Here is a 22,078-nt window from a genome sequence, read left to right as displayed (position 1 = left end):
GCCACCCATGCCTTTGGGCTCTGTGTATTCTGCTGCACTGGAAAAAGAGCCTGCAGCTTTTTAATGGGTGCTAGCAGAACTGAGATGTAGTGGAAAGTTAGTAGAAAGACTGGATAACAAAGATTGAACATCACTGCTGTCAACAAGCACTAATTTTCATGTGCAGAGTGTCCTTGTGCTAGTTTATCCTGACCCTAGAGAAGATGGTATTTTTGTTTACTTATTTTATTAGCCATGAATCGCAACATGCTTTTAGAAATTTATTAGTTACATCATTTAATGCATGAAAAATGAATAAATAAAATACATGCAGAACAAAAAGTGACCAGATATTTTTGCCCACTTTCAAGAACTGGACATGCTTTCCTCTTATACCAATTATTAATGAACACACTACTAAGTCTATTAAACTTCAGTAACTGGTTTTATTTTATTTAGAGGTATCATTAGATTATTTAATAAAATAATACAATAACCATAATGTTCCCGTTTTTTGTTTTTGTTTTTTTTTTTTTTTTTTTTAATTTAAAGTAGCAGAAAACATGTAATTGTAATGGTATCTTGCTCTCACAGCTATGAACAAGCAATCATTTCCTGTGGAAGGGAGCCCTCTAGATCTAAGGAACATTTCTCACAAACTTTTTAAAAAAATAGACTTCTTAATATTTATGAACAATGAGTTCTCATATTTTGATGTCTTGACATGTGGTGTTTTTTCCATCAGTTTACTGTGCTTGTTCAGCTCTTTGCAGAAAGGTTTTAATATCCTATAAAAGGGAAAATGAAATGTTAAAAGGTCACTTCATGTCATGGCCTGATCTACCCTAAAACTTGTAATAATAATGTCTGGCTTTCTACAGGATGAGCTTCCTGGTGACTGAAAGATTATGATGAAAACCCAACTTCAGTGGAGATAGATGAGGATAAATCAAACTTTTCCTGAGTTACACAAAATGTCTTCCAGAAGGGTGCTAACAACGTTGTCATTCAGCTTAAGAGCCATGTATGTGAAGTGCACTAATGATAATGTAAACATACAGTGAAAATTGTGGAAAGAATATTCTCTGGGCCCAATTCTAAAAGAGGCACTGATGTATCACTAAATTAAAGAGACAAAGCTTTCATGTTATCCACGCAACATCATTGCCTTCAGCACAAAACTATCGTGTTAAAATGGAATTCTAAAAATAAGATGAGATTTTCAGCATCATGGTAAACTTATCAGTAAAGAGAGGTATTAAGGCTTGTTTAAACTGGCAAATATTATTCAGGACATACAGAGAGAAACTCTTCATTGACTTTTCTTTGTATTTATATGGCGTATTGCAAGCGGAACCTAAACAATACTTCAAGAAAATGGAAAAAACCCAAAATAAGTAACTAACATTCGTAATATTATGTATGTGTAATTAGACCTCGTATAGTTTTGAGGGATTTTTACAGTTGTGCATTCCTTAGGACACACTGTTTGATTTATTAATTTTCAGTATTTTTGTATGGGTACAATCTTCTTGATTTCCAATTTCAGCAATACTATTTATTGTGTAACATGGGTAAACAACAAATTTTTGAAATTGTGTGAAATTGTGTGAAAATACTGTGTTGAATGTTTAATGTAAAGATAAATACTAATTTAACATTCTAGAATTTTCAGGTATTGTGAGTAAACATATTTTTCTTTTTGGAGAATAATTAACAGTCACATTTTTAATAAAATAAATATGTTTAAATACATATATGTATTTTTCAAAAGCAGAAACTGTAGGTAATGATACTTCATATGACTTGAAAAACATCAGGAGTATTTCAGTGAGTTCAGTAGAACCATGTTAAAAGAGCTTTTTATCATTCCTATGTTTTAGAAGGTACTACTAACATTTATTTTTTACTTTAAGAAATGCTTCAGTATAAGGAGTCCATCTTCAGCACGTTGAGAAAAAGGAGTTTAAATTCCGGTTTGACAAAAGTAAACGTTAGAGAATGGAACCTTCAGCAAGTTCATTATCAGTACTGATCATTACCACATGAAGCAGATGACAATCTCAGTAAACTGTAATACTTCTGGTATGACTGAATGTGAATTTAATTTGGGGAGTTCTCAGTATATGTTCCTGTAAAAAATAACTTTCAGAAAGCTACTCCTAGTCACTGTGGAGCAAATGACATATAGAGACAAATCAATACTGCAATTATGTGTAGAAAGCCAAAATTTTATGCTACAGCAATGTCACAGAAATGTATGTTAAATATTAGTCTAAATGTAAGAATGTTGTGATTGAAAATTATAATCTGATGCAGAAAAGAGAGGGACAGAGCAGCACCACAGAATGTGCAGATTTAATTTGTCTTTAATAATGAAAACAATGCTTCTGTTACACACAGAGATACTTCTATTTTTTTTTTTTAATCTACAAACCAATATTTTTCATGTATATCTGCATTTCCCAACTTTGTTTTAAATGGAATACTTAATAAAAAACATAACATAGATTTCTTTTTCTTTAAAAAATAGGTAATTAAATACTGAGTTAAATTTTACTTCTCTTGCACCTGGGACATTTAAAACACCACATGAAAAAAGCTTTTCAAGCTTCATAACTATTACAGCTTTTGCCTATGACAGTGATTCAGCAGAACTTTTTTCTGCCAAAGCATTAACTATTGAATATGAACAATATGGTCTACCTCAGCCTTACTGAATACAATGTCTAAACAATCCCTAAACAGAAAGCCTTTTTACTTTGTAAAATGATACATGGAATTCTGAATGTTTTTGAGTTTTGTAATAGTAAATGGCTGCTGAGCAAAATGAGTATAAGAAGGATTTGTAATAATTTTTCAACATATATATATGTTGAATATATATATATATTCAAATAATAATGTTTATTTTTATAAAGATGTTGATATACATTATGAGAAATTCTTTTTTCAGTTGAACTCCTATTTGAATGAATATATGAGTAATGCTACTGAGATGATTAACAAAGCCAAAAACTGCAGTAATAATATAACAATTAATTTAGAAGGAACAAGATTGATGTAATTGTCTGTGTTAATTATATCAAAAACACAGATGCATCAAAATACAACATGATACCCTTTCTTTAAAACTAGAGTTTTTTAAAATGAAGTATTCAGGACTTGAAAACAGCATAAAAATGTAATAGAGCATTATTAAATGCATAATAGTTTTGATATAAACAAACTGAATGTTAGTTATCAAACTACCTTATGATCCTCAGTAATTATAAGAATGTATTTCACTCAAAATAACTGATTAATGAAAGCATTAAGAATAATAAAAGTAGAATATATGCCAGTATATAATTTTTTCATGACAACTATGCAGAGTTATTAAAATAATTTGGTTGCTTCTGTATTACTGTATATTTGGCAACCTCAGGAGAAAAGGCAAAATTTGTAACAACAAATAATACCAGGCCTGAAGAAGACCCCCTCATAGGCTAACCTCAACAGACAAATCTATACAGTTGAAAAAGCAGAACTGCTTGTTTCTTCTATCTGAATCAATTGGTCTAATAAAAGGTATTATCTCATTTATTATTAAAGTATTTAAAGATAATTTTATTCAGAATTTAACTAAGGGCATTCATAAACTCACACATACGCATGTGGTCTAACTATTCTAAAGGAATTAATTTCATCTTGTAAGTGAAAAAAAAATGTATTGGTAATGGCAAAGCACTTGGAAATTCTAATTAGGACCAGAAAGACTTCTACTCAGGGCAAAAGAAGCCCAGATGAAAAAGCAATGGAATTTCCAATCTTATTCATGTGTTGGCATTTGTACTGAGGTCATCCTCAAAAAGAAAGCTTTCTTCAAAAGACAAGATTACAACCTACCAGTGAAAATAATTTTTTCCAGAGATAGTCTTGGTTAAAATTGAACAAGTCATCAAGAGACCAAAGGAATCAGTTGCCCTAATTCAAATTTTAAAAATTGAAAGCTAGATATTCCATTTATAATTTTCAGCAAAACACTTTATTTTTCGCTGTTTACAACTGCAGTTTAAGAAACATTTTCACCTTATGAACCACACCCTAACTTGCTATATTTATCTTGTAAAAGATCTCAAATAACAGCACAGTGGCTGAATTTCATTTTCATAGAGGTTTTTATGATCTGGAGATCATCTAGTCCAAAACCCCTGCCAGGCAGGTTCACCTAGAGCAGGCTGCATGGGTTGGCATCCAGCTGGGTTTTGAATGTTGCTGGAGATGGACGCTCCACCTGATCACTGTGCAGCCTGATCCAGTGCTCTGCTGCCCTCAGAGTCAAGTTACTCCTCATGTTTAGATGGAACTTCCTGTGTTCAAGTTTGTGTCCTCTTGCCCTATCACTGGGCACCACTGAAAAAAAGACTGGTCCTGTCCTCCTGACATCCTCCCTTTAAATATTTATAAGCACTGATAAGATGTCCCCTCAGTATTCTCTTCTACAGGCTAGAAAGATTCAGGTCCCTTAGTCTTTTTTCATAAGAGAGATGCTCTAGTCCCCTGATCATCTTTGTATCCCTTTGCTGTGCCCTCTTCAGAAGTTCCTGTCTTTCTTGGACCAGGGACAGTACTCCAGATGTGTCCACAACAGGGCAGAGTGAAGGGTGAGTAGAACTTCACTAGACCTGCTGGCCATACTCTTCTTGGTGCATTCCAGGATTTCACAGGCCCTCTTGGCCACCAGGGCACATTTCTGGCTCATGGTTATCCTGTTGTCCACCAGGACTCTCAGGTCTTTTTCCACAGAGCTGCTTTCTAGCTGGCCAGTTGCCAACCTGTACTGGTGCATGCTTTTTTTTCTCCCTGGACGCACAACCCAACACTTGACCTTGTTGAATTTCATAATGTTTCTCTCTGTCCAGTTCTCCAGCCTGCCAGATCATGCTGGATACCATCACAACCTTCTGGTGTGTCAGCCTCCCTTCCCAGTTTTGTGTCAGCAGCAAACTTGTTGAGGGAATACTTCATCCCTTCATCCAGGTCATTGATGACTATATTGAACAGAAGTGGAACCATCACTGACCCCTGGGGATCACCACTTGTTACAGGCTTCCAACTATACTCTGTGAGATGAATGACCAACCCTCTGAGCTCTATCTTTGAGCCCATTTTTGATCCACCCCACTGTCCATTCATCTTATCCACACTTCCTAAGCTTGGCTATGAGGATACCATGGAAGACTATGTCAAAGGCCTGCTGAAGTCAAGCTAGATAACATCCACTGTCCTCATCCATCCACCCATCCATCCAGTCATGCCATTGTAGAAGGCTGTTAGACAGTCAGACCTGACTTCCTCTTGGTGATCCCATGTTGATAACTTCTGATAGCCAGATTTAATCCCAAGGAGGCCTTGGCTTTTCTCATTTCCTCCCTGCATTCTCTGGTAGCATTCTTGTAAACTTCCCAAATGGCCAGTTCATTTCTCCATGTACTGCAACCTTACTTCTTCTACTTGAGTTTTTAAGAAGCTCCCTGCTCAACCATGCAGGTCTCCTGCTTCCCTTGCACAGTTTCTTGGCCTTAGTGATACATAAATCCTGAGCTTGGAGGAAGTGGGTCTTGAATAAATCAGCTCTCCTGAGCCCCTGTACCTTCCAGAGCCCTAGCCCATGGGATTTCTCCAAGTAATTTGTTGAAGACATCAAAGTTAGCCCTCCTGAAGTTGAAGGTTGCAATCCTACTTATTATTTTGTGAACTAGTACTTTGGACTACAGCATGAGCCAGAAACCCATAGCTAGGCCAAGATTCATATAGGATAATTTCTCACCCACACCTTTTCTCATAGATTGATAGTTTTCTATAATTGTACTGCCCTGAACACATCCTACCAGCCACAAGTAACATAGGTGATTGATGGTAGCTAATAAATTTTAAAAGTATAAGAATTGGGTCTATATGAACTTTAAAGGTCCCTTCCAACCCAAACCAGTCTATTACTATGATAATTCAAGCAAGTTTCTTCCTACAGGTGGTAGAAAAGGCAATGCCACAAGTGACAAGGAACAGAAGACCTGTAAGCAGCTGTAGGTCAGCAAGACAGGTATAAAAAAAGAGGTCATAGTCTTTGATGGAAGGAGCTTTCATGGAAAAAAAAACAGCTGATATAATTTACTACCGGCTGTGTACCTGGGCTAAACTGCAACTTGTCAATATCTAAATTAATTACATTTGCATTTCTGATATAATGTAATTTTCAATATGTGCACTTACAAATTTCTGGATTTTAGAAAGCAACACTTACAGGAAGCCTGTATTCTTGATACACGTTGATCAAGTTTTGAATGAAAGGATGCTCCAAAAGGAGTGCAACTGGAATGGGTGTCAGATCTTCAGAGCCTAATTCTTTGAATACTTTGATGAAATGCTTAAAAAATAAATAAAAAAAAAAGGTCAATTAATGAATGTTTAAGACATTAAGGGAAAAGCAAAGATTGCAGGACATGCTTATTCATCATATCATGTAAAGAACCTTCTTTATATCAACCAGTCTACCTTATCATAGCTGTCTTCCTTCTCTGGATTACTAAACCTATTATTGTCTTCTTCTTTACTTCCTCCAGTATGAAACACTTTCAGCAGGGTTGCCACTGAAATTGTTTCTTCACATATGTAATTCAAGACTTCTTTTTCATCTTCTATTAAAATTTCCTCATTTGGCACTTCATTGGTGTAAGATAAACCCTAAGTAAACAAAGCATAGGTAAAACACCTGGTAATAAATAGTCTGTCAGTAGGTCATCTGTTTCAGTTCAGCATTCTTTAACTATCAGTGGATTATACTTTCAGAATTCATTTCTTACAAACCAAAAATCAATTCACATACAATTTTCTACTGAACTATAAGATGAAGGAATAGATCTTGAGATTTCAGAAATAACTATAATTTTGCCAAAACCACACACTTAATATACACCTTTCTCCAGGAATGAGGCCAACATTCAGATGAGGTACTCATATTCTTCAAAGCAACAAAACATAAAAATACTTAATACTTAACAATTGAAACACTCTACCAAGATATTGTGTTCATATAAGGAGTAAACTTGGTAATTCTGGATGTTCACATTTAAAAAGCAGCATGAATTTTTTAGTCCAAATCAAGTAGTCACTGCAAGAACTATAATTTATCTTGCAGTTCACAGAGGCTCACCAGATGTCAACAGAAAAAGATGAGAAAGGCTTTATGCAGAAAAATTAAACCTTTACTATTAGCAAGCAAAGAGGAAAAAAATTGTATAGATTTGTGAGCACAAAGTGAGATGAGAAAGGACTTCACCTCATTGTAGGTGAACAATGCTTTGACTAGATTAGGCTGCTGTGTACACTGACCATTAGAAGCAACAGGAAATCGATTTATTTTATTTCATTAAACATACCATTTCTTTCCTCATAATGAGGGGGAGTCACCTGAGGTTGTCACACTTGTCCTACATGTCCTAAATTTTAATACATGTCTGTTTCAGCACAGAAGGAGTAGAGTCATTGGCAATTTTTTAATACTAAACAGTGGAGATTACACAAATACCAGCACTTCATAGCAAAGTACCTTTCACTTAAAGTCTTCAACTCTTAAGTCTCAGTAATTTTGTTATTAGTTGTGTAGATCTTATCTCTAGATGTAAATTATAAGTTGGAGATAGAAAAAATTAAATTAGTAAATGTAACAAAAATCCCTAGAATATGTTTTTTTGATCTTCTATTGATACCATTACAGTTTCAAGCATATTTCTGTGGGCACCAACCAATCAGAAGTCATTATCATTTTCAGCACAGAACAAGAGGAAGTGAAGAGACCAATTAAATTAAGTCTTGCAGTTTAAGTGACTACTTATAAGCTGACTAGATAAAATGTATTAAAAATTCTTTGAGATTAACTTGATAGCTCTTTATATTCAACAGATTAATTTTTGACAGATAATATTTACTACACTTCTAGTACCTGCAGTTAGAGCTGGGATATTTAGATCACAAAAAAACATCCATGGGTGGAAAAAAGTTTAGGTTCTTAATTTGGTGTTAGAAACAACTTTGGACGTCTTTGGGGATCTAAGTCTTCCTATTTAAAGCTAGTCTGAAACGTTATGTGGTACCAACCCATAATTTACTTTTTGCCCCCTCTGTAGTTGAATATCCTGCATGAAACGCCGGCCCTACAGAAGCCAATAATGAAAACTAATTCGCTTCAGTGGAACAGGATTTTTCTTGATTTTCTTTGTATTTAATATAATTGTTAAATTGCTCGCTTACAGAACACAAGACATAAGAAGAAACAATTAAAATTGTGTTCTATCAGCTCTGCAGTTCTGACCACCAACCTATAAAATACTGTTGTAAAGCCAAAGGAAATACACATGTGCAAGATGTTCAACATCTAATTCTTTGAGACTGATAGGTTTCTAAGGGACTCATCAAGATGAATTAAGCACACAAACTGTTTTGATAACATAGGTCATGAGACATACATCAGACATAGCACAGATTCACAGAGTCAAGACTGATTGAGAGACTAAGCATGAGGAAATTCCCAGTTTGCTTGGGGTATTACACTTGGTCCTCTGACACATATTGTTTGTTCTAGATTGATAGGAAAATTTTGCCTTCATGTGGGGCTCACAACCTTAAGAAGTCACTATCACTCAGGTGATGATGCCAGTGCATTTATACTTACAATCTTACAAAGTTCCCAACCAAACAGATCAAACCAAGCAGAAAACAGTAAGCAGGAGGATACGTTATGTTGCTTTATACCCAGTGATGAGAACTAAAATATGGGAAAACTATGGGAAACTAAGTTCAGATCTATGTCTGTAATTGGGAGCATTCTGTGCTCTCCTTTCTACGAAATGTGAAAATGAAATTGTTTCATTCAAGTCTCTCCCATAAACAAAAAAGATCTATTGTGCCAAATAAAACCAAGCACAAGGTAGTACAATACTATAGTTTGTCATTTGAGATGATGAAATGTAATTTTGAGTATGTTCAGAATTATTCTGTGTGGCAAAACAATGACCTTTCCAAACTATTTCTGGAGTGCACAATTGTATTTTAAGCATTAGGCAAATGTTTTAGAGTTACTGTTATTAAAACTGTATAATGAAATATTTTATTATCTAAAAGTGCAAGCTCTTTCCAAAGTGTGCATAGAGATTTATTTAGTGTCTCCAAAATAATGTATACTTCAGTAATAAGTAACTGATACATGCAGTGCAAAAATGTCAGGTTTTAGACTTCAAAAATGAGAACATACTGCAGAAATACTAACAATGATCAAAAGTTCAACTTCATTCGATGGTAACAGTATGTTCATCATGCCTCTAAAAATAATTCTTAAAATATTTTCATATGAAACTTATTATTAGTCATTATGATTTACAGGTAAACCAAAACACTAAAAAAGTGTATACACTTCCAAATACTCCCCCCCCAAAAAAAAAAGAAAAAAAAAAAAGCGCCATACAAGAAAAGAAAGTACAGTCTGGTTCATAGAGACTTATAATTGATCTAATTGTTAAAGATCAGGCCAAAGCTGCTGGATCTGTTTGGGGGAGTCCAGAGGAGGCCCATGAATATGATCAGAGAGCTCAAGCACCTCTCCTAGAAGAGAGGATGAGAGAAGTGGAGTTGTTCAGCCTGGAGAAGATTCCAGTGAGACTTGGTAGCAGCCTACCACTACCTGAAGAGGCTGCAAAAAAACTGGGGAGGGACTCTTTACAAGGACATGGAGTGAAGTGACAGGGGTAATTGTTTTATACTGCTTGTTGGTAGATTTAGCTTAGACATTAGAAGCAAATTATTTCCTGTGAAGTCGGTGAGACACTGGCACAGGTTGCCCCAGGAAGCTGTCGTTGCCCCATCCCTGGAAGTGTTCAAGGCCAGGTTTGATGGGCCTTGGAGCAACCTGGTCTAATGGGATGTGCACCTGCCCATGGCAGGGTAGTTGGAACTGGATGATCTTTAAGGTCCCCATTCCATGTTTCTATGAAAGACTGTCCTCCGTTCCTCTGTAGAAAGAGTAGTTAACAGTAAATATTTTTAACTTTATTACTTGGCAAGCAAATTTTCAGACTTTTGGAGGAACAATTGAGTATTATTACCAAAGTGGAACTATTTGCAGAGTTCCCATGAAGTCATTGAGACTATTTGTAAGGACTGGAGCTGCTGACAAGAAAATATACAGAAATATAGCTAATTTATTATTTGCAAGCACCACTACTGTTCTCTAATACTTTACTGTAATACTTTACCTCACATAGAAGAGAAGCTTCTTTTTTTCTATGAATATGTGTTCCAGTAGCAACACTAAGTGCTCTGTAAACACCTTCAACTGGATCAGAGTGGGAAGCAAAATAAAGTAGCATCTCATTATAGTTGAGAAGAGCAGGATCCTCTCTGGTATCAGCAAACAAACTGAAGAAAAACTATTAAAAGACAGAAATATGTAAACTAATTTTTACAAATGGAATTTAATAAAAAATAAATCAAAGACTCTAGGGAAAAGCAAGAAATAATCTAATGACCGTTGCCAAGTGATATTATCTTTTTAAATATGTTGAGGCTGTGTAAATCATGGTAAATCTGAAGTGTGTTTGAATCATTCAAGGAAACAGGAATAGTACTTCCTCATGCAGACTCAGGACTTCCACAAGGAGCAATTTTTAAAATCTTCTATCATAACAAATAGGTCTAAAACATTTTCTTATATTCAGATTACACTATTCCCTCTTCCATGGAGGCTTCTACAAGCTTAGATGAAGGGATCATTTTCCTCTCTTTCTTCACAAAGCTGGTTACTGTGTAGCAAAATTAAGGATACATGAATGACTAAGTTTTTCTGAATAGACTATAATTTTGAATACTGAAGGACAGTTCTTAGTATACTTTCTACATGGTTTCTAAATTGTGGTTTTTATACATGGAAATCATATTCTGAAGCATCACTTGATCTCAAAAGCCACAGAAACATTACAGCAGTTACAGAACAGACACAGGAAACGATGGAATGAGACCTCTCAGGTTATAATAGTGAGTGGCCCTTTCAAAATAACCATAAAGTTACCTTTATGAGATGCTCTAGTCTATCTAGAGGCAACGCTTCTGTGCAACTTCTAGTTACATTAAGATCTTCAGTTCCATTAAACCATAAGCCAATCTGATTAGAAAAAAAAAGGTCAATTATTTTAACATGATAAAATAAAGTGGTCTTTGTAATTGGTCAACAGACAGAACACAAAGAGCTCAATGCCTGAACTTAACCATGCTGAATTTGTTACTAATATACAATGACGTCAGAATGACAAGGTAGCTGTTTGTACTTTTTTACAGATACTTTGGAAATTGCTGAAATGGAATAGGATAGAAATGACTCTCTGCTCTTGAAAAAAGTGAAAGTTAACTAAGTAGCTGTAAACCTACACTATTCAAGAAGCAGAATAGGATGCAGAATTTCTGATGTTCCAGCTTCTTCCTGTAAGGGTACCCTTTGCTACCCCATAGAATATTTCTACAATGAAGGCAATCTGAGAGAGTTGAGGTTGTTCAGCCTGGAGAAGAGAAGGCTCTGAGGAGACCTTTCAGTACTCAGAGGTAGCTTATGAAAAAGAAGGTGACAAACTTTTTAGCAGGGCCTGGAGTGAGAACAAAGCATCATGGCTTAAAACTAAAAGAGGGGAGAAAACTGACAGGGTTCTGGAATAACACAGCTTCTATTTAATTTTGAAGAGAACTAGTATTAGGTGATTTGAAAAAAAAAATTCAGTAAAGATTATTTATTTGGAACAGTTTGAAAATTATTTTAGCATTACCAAATAAATATACACTGACAGAACTAGAGTAGCTTTGTGTATAAGTGCACAGACATTTATATGTACATATAAATACGCAGAAAAATACATATGTATGTATATAAATATATATGGTATATAAGGCTAGAATACATTAAAAAAGGGAATCAGCAGGCATTGCAATTATGAGTAAGAATCAAAAGCAAGTATAAAATCAATGAGTAGAATTTTTCTAAAAGAAGAAAATTGTATTCTTAATGTTATTTTATGAAACTTGTTTCCCAAAAAACATTGCTGAAGTATGCAATTTTTCAAATGGAAGTTGTCTTTGGAGAATAGAATAAAGAATTTTGTAATTTTCCATATATTCAAGGTCTGAAAAACAATCTTTGTTTGCAAAAATTCCTTATAGGAAAAATACATATACATATTTAATTAAAACAGAGCTAGTAAGCCCAAACTAAAGTACTTAGTCACACCTGGAGCTAAGTTTTTGTCTCCTAGACACAGTGTCAAAACAAGTTAATTGTAGTCATACTGAACATGAAGTAGTAAAACAAGTATGATTTTCACTTAAAATTAATTACGGGGAAAGTAGGAAACGGAAGTAATTAGCCTGATTTGTGGAACTATAGGTAAGATAAATATTGGGCCTTCAGCTTCCTGATGACAGGAAGTGCTAGAAAGCACTCCCAAAAAACTCAAAACATTTAAAATGCAGACTGAATTTCTGAATGATAATAAAACCCAAAATACATCATTCAGTTCAGAGAGTTTAAAAGAAGGGTGTTATTCAAAAGAGAAAATAATTATAACCTGCATGTAGTTTTCTTGTGTAACAAATCCTGATCCAGCTGCATCAACAGACTCAAAGCTATGCAGTGTTTTGAGAAGTTGTGTCACAGATGGCACTGGCCAAGGCTGTGCTGCTGCTAGCAAGAACCTGCGCCAGTCTATAAATTCTGAGTTCACTGTGAATTCAGATGCCAGATTTTGTAACTATAAAAACAAGACAACAAATATTGTCAAATATGCATGCAAATATACACTTTCTATGTAATACGTATGCTTAGGTCTTTTTCCTGGTTAGGATGGACAATGTTCTGCAGTGAGACCACTGTCTGTCACTGAGGCCAGCTGGCACATGCAGTTGATATCCCTCTAAATAAATACTCTGATTCCCTAAATAGGGTTCTGTATCTAAACTTTCCATGAGATGACAGCCCTTAGGAGGTACTAAACCCTGAATTTTGCACGAAAATCTGAGCAGATAATTTAGTAGATGAGTACAAAATCCATTAAATGCTTCGGCTTGTGCCTTGCCCTACTTTCTTTACTCTTACAGGTGTAGACCATGTTGCTTTTCTTTGCTCCAGTTAGAAAAAAAGTAGCAGTAGAAAAGCAGTTTTGCATCTTGCCACTGACGATGCTGCTTGAGGACAGCAGAGAGGGATGCAGAACAGCAACATAAGAATACACACAAAATCTGACACACCATTGCAAAGGCTGTACCTGAGAGAGGGAACAAAACTGGCACAGTTTGTTTCTGCACTAATGGTGTGGTGAGAATCTGCTGCCTAACTCTGTGCTGCCTGCTGCCCCACACAGAGATTTCCTGTCAAGGGAAGTGTTTGGTTTGCTGCAGACTGGGGCTTGAGAAGGAAGCAACACAGAGTGAGACAGTCTGGTATTGTTGCTGATGTCATTTGCCTTGTACCATTGGTATGTACAGAACTGCTAATTACAGCTGGAAAACTTATTCAAAATTCTATGACAGTCACACAATGATAAAATGGTGAATTCAGTTCAGAATAGCTTGTGCAAAATAAACTCTGCTAATTCTTCATGCATTTCCTTTTGCATGTACACTCTTGCTTTCACAATAAATTTAAAAGCCTCATTTTAAAATGTTTTGTTAAGGAAAGAAAGCTCCCAATTAAAATCAAAATAAGACATAAGCACTAAAAGTTCTCAAACAAAACAGAACATGGGATGCATACACATGTGGTCTAACAATATTTGACTCATAATTTTCCCCATATACTTAATTTCCTGTGCTAAGATTAGATTTTTATATACTGATGATGACAGCTGTGCCTGATTTTCACTAAACTCAGTGGAAACTCATCACTCAGAAACTTGAAAATGGTGTATTCATGCAGCTCATGTGGGTGAAAAATATTTGAATGAAGCTGTTTCCCTCATGAAAATTCAATTAAAATCTTAATGTGAATCATGGCTTACTCTTAGAAAAAATTATCAAAAACATGCTACAAAAAGTAAAGCTTTCCATTCTATAATAAAATTAGCCACTGAATTCAGTGTTGGAGTATTTGTAAAGAATAAAATACAATTTTATATATATATATATATATATATATATATAAATATGGTTGTATTTTAGTTTATATATAAGGTTAAATATAATAAAAATTTAGTGATGAAAAAAACCCAAAACATTTTATTTCTGGCACAGTGGCTTCCAAAACCTTTCTCTAGTGAAATGGAAGAATTTTTAATAGAAAACTGATCATGTTCTATAATAGCTATGCTTCTGACTTTGTCATAGTAAGGAGAATGCTGCATCCTCTACACAAATATATACTTCAGCTGAAATAAAAATAGGGGTTAACTTACATCTGGAAGCATTAAGTTCATCCATCCATCAGGAAGGCAATTTGATCCAAGATCCAAATTAATCAAGTTATTAAAAATGTCACTAAATACTTCCTTTTGTATAAAACCTAATGAAAAAAAGTCAACATATAAAACTCCATATAGTTACCATTTTAAATAGATTTTGCTTGTTAAAGGAAATACATTTCTTCTAATTTTAATGGCCATACAGGAAAATATTTATTTTGCTATTATGCACTATCAATAATGGCAACATCTGTCAAGCCAAACTTAAATTTTTCTCATTTAAAATAAATCACATGTGGCATATCCAATAGAAAAATGTCAAATATTCCATTACACTGCAATTCTTTTGATACTTGTCCTTATCTGCCTTATAATCACTAATCCATCCCCACAGTCTACACTGACAGTTACTGAGTTCATGGACACCAATCACACACATATTCTGTGCACTGAATACCTACCAACCACAGGTGGCAATTTGACCACACGCTATTTTAATCAATCATAAATCTGTCTCTACTCTTAAAGCAAGCCTGTGACAGAGAATAGGATGAAAACACAGAGTATTTTTTGTTAAACTTTGAAATGATATTGAATTGCTTAAGAAAGCTGCTCAGATTTGGCTTATGAGAGTTATATATAGCTCTGACTATTTTATTATGATTTCTATAAGATAAAAATAAATAAGTGCAACTTAGAAAGCTATTTGTTTTTTTAAATAGGCATGAATTTGCTCAGAAGCAAATATAAACTAACTTTTTGCACAGTATTAAACTACAAAATCATGTATACCAAAATCTGACAGATATGAGTCTTTTAGAAATGGACTTTGGAAGCTCAGTGAGCATTCTATGCAAAGCCGCTGCAGTAACAAAAAAAAAAAAAAAAGTAGGGTAATTTTCAAATTATTTAAATTTTAAGAGCTAAAAATTAGTCAGGTTATGATCACTTCCATAGTGTCAAAACAGTAAGTTTTCAGACTACCTTTAAAAGCAAACACAGTTAGGGAAATACTTGAAGGGCTTACTTAATTTTTCCCCTTTTTATAGCCAAACTTCTCACTCTTTTGAAAAGGCACAGCTGTGCAAATTCTATGGATAACAAACTTTTTTCTTTGAAGTAGAAAAGTGAAGTGAAATTTGTTAAGTTTTCAGAGAAAGATTCAAGTGAAGGAATATTAAGAATACACTTGAATATTAATTGCATAATGTCTGTATTAAAAATCAAGTTGCCAATTTGAATTAACAGTCTGCAACCTCTGTAGACCTTTTGCCTTCAATCAGGGAAATCAAGAGTAATGCCATCAGCACATCTTAATACAGTAGAGAAGCCCTATAAATACATAAACTATAAGAGAAGAGGAAAAAAAATAATTTGGGAAGTTTTAAATCTGCTGGTTTGGTAAAATGGGATGGAGAAACACCTAGAATTGAAGCCTTATGTCCCACCATAAAATTCACCATGAAGGCAAAAGATGTGAAAAAATACCAGCAGAATCTGATGCCACCTCTGTAAGGTTTTTGAATTACCTACTTTGAGAAAGAACACCTTATAAAAATTATGTGAGTCAGGCTTTTTGCTGAAGCACCTTGGCTTGCTGCTTATTACTGTGTGAATTTATAGAAGATTCAATAAACCAGGAAACTTTTTAGTGGTTCATGGGGATAATAGGCTATGGTCCACTAAGGAGCTAGGGATAACTTTATTGCAATATAAGAGAACATTTTACATTACATTACATTATTTGCAGTGTGAAATTGTGTATTGCTTCACCATGAGAAGTCCAGTTATCACAATTTTTATTTCATGTTTTACTAAAAATTTCCCTTTCTGCACCTGATCCCTAGACCTCTAGAAATCTAACTTCTTTTTTTCAGATTATCTTATGGTTTAAACTATTCAGTTACTACTATGATTTCCCTGTATGCCAATAAAAAAATGCTATTCCTGTATTTCCTATGAGTTTTTGGCTTCCTAAAATGAAATTGATTTTTTTTTTCTGCACAAAATACTACAGCTATTCTAATATCCTCATATCACTTTTGTGAAGCTACATGACTAAGAAACATACCTTGAAAGTATCGGAGGAAAAAGGAAATAGAAAAATTTGAATCACGAGGTAATGTAATTTAAGAATTGGATTTCAAAACATTTATCAGAATTTATAGGACTTCGATTGGATTTCAGAGTGTACTAGCACACAGTTTTCAGGTAAAATTGACACTAGTTGATGTATGTCTATGAATTATTGTGAGATATTGAAGCATGTCAGATGATCTGCAGTGTCTACCCATTTTTCTTCCTCTGTGGTAAATGTGAGGAAACAACCCTCTATTTCATTAAGAGCTAAGATACTTTCTATTTATTAATTATAGGATTGTTGTGTTGTAGTCTGATTTCTTTTACTACCTCCTTCTGAAACATCTCTCTAAGCATCTCTAAGCATCTAGAAAAAAATACAAAATAACTTTCTTCAGTGTATTTTTAGCTATTTTGTCTAGATTTAATGTATTTGGCTTCATACTATATGGAACTGGTTTTAGAACTCTGATTACATCACAAGACAAAAGATGACTAATCAATTTAATTCAGGGGTTGCTATTGTCACATAACTGCTTTATAGTCTTGGAGAGATGCGATGAGTGGGCAGTTACACAGACAGTGCTGAGAAAAGAATGCTGGTGTCTGCAAATGGTACTCTGTAAGTGGTAAAATGAAATAATGTCCTCTGAGTCAGAATGGGAAAACAGTTCCTAGAACTGGCTTTCTCTGATTAACAAGACTGGCTTCAAAACAGGTATGGTCTTTGCAAAGTTGTTTTCTTAGGTAAAAAGGAAAAACCAAAATCCAAAACCAAAACCAAAAAAAAAAAAAGCCCAAACATGACAGATTTTCTGTGAATTATGTAGGACACTGAATAGAAAATAAATTTATTACATTTACAGGATTGTTCTACAATAGTTGTTGCATAGAAGAAACACTTCTAATTAGAAGGGATTTGTGAATAAGAATCAGGATTCAAAAAATTTTTGAAGAACTGGAGAGATGATCAAGATCAGTACGTAAACTTCTCTGCAAACAATTCATGAATACATGAAATAATACATTTACTACATTGCAGATGACATCAGTCAGGAAAGGACTTCAAGTACATTGGAGAATAGAACTAGAATTCAAATTGAACTTAACAAAGGACACTATCCAATAAGAAAAAATGTCAAGTGCCACACGGGGCTGAAATAATGAACTGCATAAATATCACAATGGGAACCTTACTGTCAAAGTTAAAATTTCCCTAGAAAATGCTCTAGGGATCAGAGTGGATTACAGTGTTGCCAGAAAGTACACGGGAAGACAATGGAAATAACCCTTGTGTTCTTTTCAGCTGTCGAGATTTCTGCTGCCATAAGAATTTTGGAATTTGTAAATCTACAAGGATGTAAGGTGCCCAGAAGAAAGCAGAAAGAATTATCACAGGCCTAGAAAACATGTCCTGAGGGGCAAGGTTGCAGGAATTCTGCTAGTTTTATCTATGAAATTAAGATTATGAGAAAATATAATTTTCCAGTTAAAACCAAATGTTACAAAGTGGTTAGGGAAAAGCAACTCCTCATAGCTACCATTAGGAAGAATGATAGGAAATAAAATCTATATGCAGCAAAGTCACTTCAGACAGTAGTAAAAAAGCAAATAATCCATATTCTACAGTGGACTATTTTAAAAGTTTATCAAAAAAGGATGATGGGCAAATCCTGGATATGTTGTCTGATTAAAATCAATCCCATTTGAAGACATGGATAATTTTTCATGTCCTTTTGTAACTACTTGTTATGATACTAAGATTTTGCTAGCATTTTTCCAAGGGCAATTTATCCATTCTCTTCAATCCTAATACTAAAATTGTGGTGCTGCCCCCACACATCACAGAAGTGAATTCAGTGCTATAGATCTGAAATACACTTTTGTTCCTTACTTTGGTGTTCAACATCAGCTGTTGGTATATTCTGGGGACACATTTTAAAACTTCTAAAAAAATTAATCACAGTTAAAATCTTCCCATTTGAAAATTTTGAGGGGAAAAACTTAGTATTATGGGACATAAGAGAAAATCACAATCTCACAGAATTGTCACAGTTGCAAAGACCTCTACGATCACCACACCCAACTGTTAGACACCACCCCACACTCCAATAAAATAAATAAAATGCATGTATTAATATCTCTATCACCATGGCCACTAGAGCAGGTCCTAAAATTTGGACAGTTGTCAAATACTTCCAGAGATGATGCTTCCACTACTTCCCTGGGCAGCCCATTCCAACGCCTAACAGTCCTCACAGTAAAGATTCTTCCTCATATCTAGTCAAACCTTCCTTGGTGCAACTTCAGGCCATTTCCTCTAGTCCTATCATTATTGACAGGAGAAGAAGCCAGCACCCAACAATTTACAACCTCCTTTTGGGTAGCTGTAGAGAGCAGTGAGGTCTCCTCTCAGCCTCCTCTTCTGCAAACATCCCCAATTCCCTGAGACTCTCATCGCAGGACTTGGTTGTTCAGACACTTCACCAGCCTGGCTGCCCTTCTCTGAACATGATCCAGCACCTCAATGTCCTCCTTGTACTGAGGGGCCCAGAACTGAACACAGTGCTTGAGTTGCAGCCTCACCAGTGCTAAGTACTGGGGGACCATCACTTCCCTTCTCCTACTGGCCTCACTAATTCTGATACGAGGCAGGATGCTGTTGGCTTTCTTTGCCACTTGGGCACAATGCTGGCTGATATTTAGCTGTCTGCTGACCAGCAACCCCAAGTCCTTTTTCACTTGGCAGCTTTCCAGCCACCCCTGCCCAAGCCTGCAGTGTTATCTGGGGTTGTTGTGATCAAAGTGCAGGACCCAGAACTTGGCCTTGTTAAACCTCATTTTATTGGCCTTGGCCCACTGGTCCAGTCTGTTCAGATCTCTCTGCAGAACCTTCCTACCCTCAAGCAGCAAAACACTCCCACCCAGCTTGGTATCATCTGCAAACTTGCTGAGGAAGCACTCAATCCCCTCATCTAGAAAATTGTTGAAGATACTGAACAAGACCAGCCCCAAAACTGAGCCCTGGGGAACACCACTGGTGACCAGCTGCCAACTGGATTTTAATCTGTTCACTGGAACTTTCTGGGCTTGGCCATGCATCCAATTTTAACCCAACAAAGAGTACTCCTGTCTATGCCATGAACCACCAGCTTCTCTAGTAGAATGCTGTGGGACTCATTTTCAAAGGCTTTACTGAAGTCCAGAATGACAACGCCCACAGCCCTTCCCTTGTCCACTAGGCAAATCACCTGGTCATAGAACAAGATCATGGTTGGTCCAATGTGGCCTGGCTTTCCCAAACATATGCTGGATGATCTCCCAGTTGTCCTGTACCCGCAATGCCAGCACATTCAAGATTACTCTCTCCATAATTTTTCCAGGCACTGAGGTCAGGCTGACAGTCCAACGGTTCCCTAATCCTCCTTCCAGCTCGTCATGTAGATGAGTGTCACAATGGCAAGATTTCAGTCCCATCTGGGACCTCCCCTTTAAACCAAGACTGTTGGTAGATAATGGACAGAGGCTTGGTGAGCTCCTCTGCCATCTCCCTCAATACTCTTGGGTGGATCCAACCCGGCCCCATAGATCGATGCATGTCCTGGTGCTGTAACAGATTTTTAACTTCTCCCTCCTGGATGACGGGGGGGTTGTGCTGCTCTCTGTCCTCATCTTTCAGCTCAGAGGGCTGAATACCCTCCTAGTGGCTGGTCTGACTAATGAAGATGGAGGCAAAGAAGCCATTAGGTATCTCAGCCTTTTCCTCATCCTTGGTGATGTTCTTCACTTCATCCAACAAAGGACAGAGACTCTCCTTGGCTGTTTTTTTGGTGTTAATGTACTTTAAAAAAAAAAATTGTTGTCTCTTACAACAATGGCAAGACTGAGTTCTAGCTGGGCTTTTGTCTTTCTAATTTTTTCTCTACATGACCCAACTAGACCCCTGTACTCATCCTGAGATGCCTGCCCTTTCTTTAACAGGAGGTAATCTTTCCATTTTTTCTCTAAATCCCAGCAAAAGCTCCTTGTTAGCAAAAGCTCCTTGTTAGCAAAAGCTCCCTATAATTCTAAATCCTTATAATCAGCAATGCCACATACCTAATAAAATACCATGTGTAATAAATAACCTGCTGTTCATTGGGTAAAGTATAATTAAACATTTTTTTTTTAATCTGAGAATCACAAATGATATTTCTGTGATGGGTCTTTCATAATCCACCATCTAATGCACAGTACTGATCTTACTCTGACCACTATAGATTACCTCTACTTGAGTGGACTAATATCCCTGAATGAGGCATGCATTCAAAACATACTCTATTTCTGACACAGTGTTTAGACCTATAATTAAAATAAATATATATGCAAGACACATAAAAAGACTATTTGTGTGTGTACATACATGTATATGTATATACTATACCTTCTGCAATTTCTAGACATGTTTATATTGAAAGTAGAGAGTTGACCTTCATATAGAAAGAGATTGATTTAAAGGCAAATGATCTCACATTGATTTCTATTAAATTGCTTCCAATTCATCTTCATCATGGTAGGAAAAACTAAGAAGGGTAATTAATGATTTCACTTTTGTTTTGTCTTGATATAAATCACTGTTTTTTCCTTGATAGCAGAAATATATGCTTTTGATGTTCTATCCTGACTGGAACTTATGAAGCAAAAAGTTGCATTTAGAACATTTAGAGTTATGGAATTATGAAATCAGATACTTTCCCGAACAATTTTCATTCTTAGCTCCTAGATTAAAAATCAAGATACAGCATTCTTATTGCAACCTTCACAAGCAATTTTACAAAACTGGCAAGAAAGGCAGTTCAATATATGAAATGTATTGGTTATACCCTGGCTGTAGGAGTATTTACTCTGAAAATATTGATTTGTGCAATTAATGATCAGAAATGGGAAAATGGATCTGTTTTGACTCTGTAGGAAAGTCTTCTGAAGGACAAGACTGACAATAATCTGTGAAAGCTTAAACGCTGTCCATAAGAGAATAAAAAGTAGCAACACATACAGATATGAAGAGAAGATATGACTGAATATTATAGCCTACTGACATCAAGCAATCATCTAACTGAAGTAATGCACTGATTTTCCACATATTTATGGAAAGAAAATTGTGAACTATTAAAGTAAGACTAACTACTGTTAGTAGTAAGGAAACAGTTAACTCCTGTGGTTATAAAGTATTTTGATGCAGATAAATGAAATAAACATGAAGTTGAGTCATCCCTCTGTCCATATGTCAAAAAGGTTACATGCTTCTCCATTATTTTTGTTCATTGTCTTCAGATATTCAGAAGTCAGGTATAGTAGGGCAAATACAAACATCTACTGCCTACTCAGTAGTGAACATTAACAATTAGCATTATAATACATCATGAAAAAAAAAAAAATTACACTTATTAACCCTGCAAGGTATTCTGTTAGTGTCCATGTATGTTCCAAGGACTGTGTAATAAAAAGCAACAATTTTCATCTAGTTAGTTCCACAGAAATTCTCCAAATCCAACTCAGAGGAGTAAACTGGT

General features: G+C 35.4%; 1 protein-coding gene across 1 annotated transcript in view; it reads right to left on the bottom strand.

The window, feature by feature from the left end:
• Positions 1–704: 704 nt before the first annotated feature.
• SPEF2 (sperm flagellar 2) overlaps positions 705–22,078 on the bottom strand; it is an 83,706-nt gene continuing 62,332 nt past the window's right edge. Inside the window, 8 exon segments of the mRNA XM_030466868.1 lie at positions 705–767; positions 6,266–6,388; positions 6,517–6,705; positions 10,269–10,442; positions 11,081–11,173; positions 12,621–12,803; positions 14,442–14,548; positions 21,257–21,284. Of these exon segments, the coding sequence (XP_030322728.1) occupies positions 726–767; positions 6,266–6,388; positions 6,517–6,705; positions 10,269–10,442; positions 11,081–11,173; positions 12,621–12,803; positions 14,442–14,548; positions 21,257–21,284 (939 nt within the window). The 3' untranslated portion in view covers positions 705–725.

The sequence above is a fragment of the Calypte anna genome, chromosome Z, assembly GCF_003957555.1.
Source record: "Calypte anna isolate BGI_N300 chromosome Z, bCalAnn1_v1.p, whole genome shotgun sequence".
NCBI lineage: Eukaryota > Metazoa > Chordata > Aves > Apodiformes > Trochilidae > Calypte > Calypte anna.
Note: the sequence above shows the minus strand (reverse complement) of the source record. Positions and strands in the feature narration are given on the sequence as shown.